The 3,441-nt window shown below is 37.3% G+C and overlaps 1 protein-coding gene across 1 annotated transcript in view; it reads right to left on the minus strand.

Moving 5' to 3' along the window:
* Positions 1-2,393: 2,393 nt before the first annotated feature.
* Positions 2,394-3,441, minus strand: part of LOC104994550 (DNA polymerase alpha catalytic subunit-like) — a gene marked incomplete at its 3' end in the record, with an annotated part of 10,173 nt that continues 9,125 nt past the window's right edge. The window contains exons 5-6 of the mRNA XM_010848180.1: positions 3,259-3,397; positions 2,394-2,548 (exon numbers count right to left, since the gene is read on the minus strand). Of these exons, the coding sequence (XP_010846482.1) occupies positions 2,394-2,548; positions 3,259-3,397 (294 nt within the window). The remainder of the gene's footprint in view (positions 2,549-3,258; positions 3,398-3,441) is intronic.

Below are 3,441 nucleotides of genomic sequence, written 5' to 3' on the forward strand. Positions count from 1 at the left end.
ATTGCCTTTCTTTGGGATTGGAATGAAAACTGACCTTTTCCAGTCCTGTGGCCACTGCTGAGTTTTCCAAATTTGCTGGCATATTGAGTGCAGCACTTTCACAGCATCATCTTTCAGGATTTGGAATAGCTCCACTGGAATGCCATCACCTCCACTAGCTTTGTTCATAGTGATGCTTTCTAAGGTCCACTTGACTTCACATTCCAGGATGTCTGGCTCTAGGTGAGTGAACACACCATCGTGATTATCTGGGTCGTGAAGCTCTTTTTTGTACAGTTCTTCTGTGTATTCTTGCCACCTCTTCTTAAAATCTTCTGCTTCTATTACTTCTCTATTGTTGAAGAAACTGGGTTGCTTTATCCCATAGTGTCCCTCATTATAAATTCTGCTGCTTGTATCCCAAGAATGTCATTTAACATGTTCCTGTTTCTGTACTGCCTGTATATTCATATTTATATTTGAAGGCTTAATCAAAACCTGATTCAATTTTTGGCAAGAATTCTTTGGAGTTGCTACTGATCATCATGGACTAAACTACCATCACCACCACTAATTATCACGTCATGTCTAATTACCTCTATTCTAGTGATATTAGCAGCCTCTGGAAATCAAACCTAGATCATTTATCTCATTATGGATTGCAAAGTAGCTAGATGCAATTCTTCCTTCATCATTTACTAACTGGAAAGCTACAAAGTTAAACCTCCCTCCACTGATCATTTGGTTACCTGAGGTACAATGTACGTTCAAAAAAGTCAAGATAAATGTTTGATTCAATTCATTTACCAGTTTTCAAAATAATGAGTTGGTTCCCTAGCTTACTTCACAGTGTAGTCCTGTGTTTACAGTATCATTATGAAGTCATGTGTTTCAATCTGTTGCAGTTATACATGTTCAAATTGCTCCATCTTTGACATAGGAAACTATTCAAGTTGTTTCCTGAGTCCTTCTGACATACCTTCAGTAGATTTTAATAATGTCCATGCCTCCTGGTATAACAAGACGTTCCAGGCTTACCTTGGATAATTACTGCCCTGAATCAGCTACTTCTTCACAAAACCCCATTTCCTTTCTTGGGAAATGGTATTTAGAAACCTCACTCTGGACGAAGGATCTTTTTAAACTAATTAAACTTTCCTCTAACACTTTAACTATTAACTATCTACTATATCAACTATTATTAAAAGTTCAAATCACATACAAAAGGAAAAAACACTGCCAAAATCCTGCTGTTAAAAAAGATCCCTATCAATGCCAACAGGATTTACAAGCAAACATAAAGAAGTTCCCACTGACCAAAGAGAGACAATTTAAGCAGCAAATAAAAAAAATTATTGATTGCAACAGATTGAAATATATTAAGTATATTTAAAGTCCATGAGTTTATAATGATATTTCATAAAAGAGGAAGCAAAACTAAGTAACAAAAAATTTATAAAAATAAGTAACTTAAAAAGCAGAAACATCACTTTGCTAACACAGGTCCACATAGTCAAAGCTATGATTTTTCCTGTAGTCACGTACAGATGTGAGAGCTGGACAGTAAAGAAGTCTGAGGGCCAAAGAACTGATGCCTTTGAATTGTAGTGTCGGATAAGACTCTTGAGAGTCCCTTGGACTACAAGGAGATCAAACCAGTCAATCCTAAAGGAAATCAACCCTGAATGTTCATGGAAGGACTGATTCTGAAGCTGAAGCTCCAATACTTTGGCCACCAGATGTGAAGAGCCCACTCACTGGAGAAGACCCTGATGTTGGGAAAGATTGAGAGCAGGAGGAAAAGGGGACGACAGGGGATGAGATGGTTGGATGACATCACCGACTCAACGGACATGAGTTTGAGTAAACTCCAGAAGATAGCAGAGGACAGAGGAGCCTGGAGTGCTGCAGTCCATGGGATTGCAAAGAGTTGGACACGACTTAGCAACTGAACAACAACAACAACAAATAGTATTCTATAAAAAAGTGTGCATGTTCTGAGGGATGCATACCAAAGTATACAAGGGTAAAATGATCAGTGTCTGAGATTAGCTTTAAAATACTTCAGGAGGAAAAAAAAGAAGGGGGGTGATAAACAAGTGTGACAAAATCTTGCTAACTGGTGAATATGAGTGATGGGTACAGAGGAGTTGATTATATTATTCTATATCCATGTGGAGTTCTCCAAAATAAAAAAAAAAATTAAAAAACAAAGTCAGTCCAGCAATTTAAGTCTTTTGGGGAAAAAAGCTCCAACATCAGATAAATTCAATTCATTCTTCAAAATGGAGTTTGGCAGTGAATTAGTATTCTTTCCCTTCCACAAAAAACAACCTTCCCTTACAGAGGAACTGTACAATTTCAAGAAGCATCGTACCCCAAGCCTAGGTACAAAATCTGCCCTATTTCTTTACCTCATTTTCATGTGTCTTTGCATTCTGCATTGTCTTCATGCTCAAAGACATGACCACAACTGGAGGAGGACCAACATCCTTAATTACGTTCACCAGGTCCGGTTTCAAGACCATTGCCTCAACTTTACACCAACTGATTGGCTGATTCAAGAGCTCTGAAAGAGAATAGATACAACAAATCAATAGCTATTTGCTGAAAAAGAAAAGCCATTATAATTCATCTGTAATTAACTGAGATGGTCTTCAATCCTACCTTCTACTAAGAAGGTCTTATAATAACAATAAACCACATTATTGGATTGTATACAAATCTTTGTGTGTGTATGTACACACATGTTCATTTTCCTGAGAAAAAAGTCCACAGCTTTATCAGACTTTTCAAAAAAATCCAAGACTCCAAAGTGGTTTATAAGAACAAAAACACTGCTTAGAGGAATCCAAAACAAAGTTTTAAGAAATTTATGAAGACAAAACAGAGTATCATAAATGCAAATACTGAAAAACACCAGGTAAGAGACCATACACACACTAGCCACACTGGGCAGTGAAATTTCGCTCCTTCAGAAGTAAGCAGTTCACCATATTGAACAGCTAGGCCATGTCAGCCAGGTCGGAAGGCCACAATGATAGCAACAGAATGAAGGACATGCCCGAATGTCTGTCTAGGTTAACTAAGGTCTCCCTCCCATTAAAATGTGAAGCATCAAAACAAGAGTGATTTCAAAAAAACCTCAAGGAAAATCTTAAAGAAACAAACATAAAAAATGAAGTGGTCACACTGAAATTAAGAGCCCAAGTCTTTAACATCTAAAAACCACATCTATCAGCAATTTACTGAGCATTCTGAAAGTAAATGTCTCCTTACGTGGATTTTTCACTTCAAGCCAACAAGGTCCTTTGATCTTTCTGTTCATTAAGAACAGTTCCAGGCTGGATGTGTTGGTCCCAAATACATGAGAAAAAGTTTCTCCTTTCAAATCCTGAGGAAGCTGTGGCATTTCAGCCTGAAAAAGGCAAAGAAAAAAAAAATCTTTTTTTTTTTTTTGCT

This window comes from Bison bison, unplaced genomic scaffold, assembly GCF_000754665.1.
Source record: "Bison bison bison isolate TAMUID 2011002044 unplaced genomic scaffold, Bison_UMD1.0 scf7180017849889, whole genome shotgun sequence".
In the NCBI taxonomy this organism is placed as follows: Eukaryota; Metazoa; Chordata; class Mammalia; order Artiodactyla; family Bovidae; genus Bison; species Bison bison.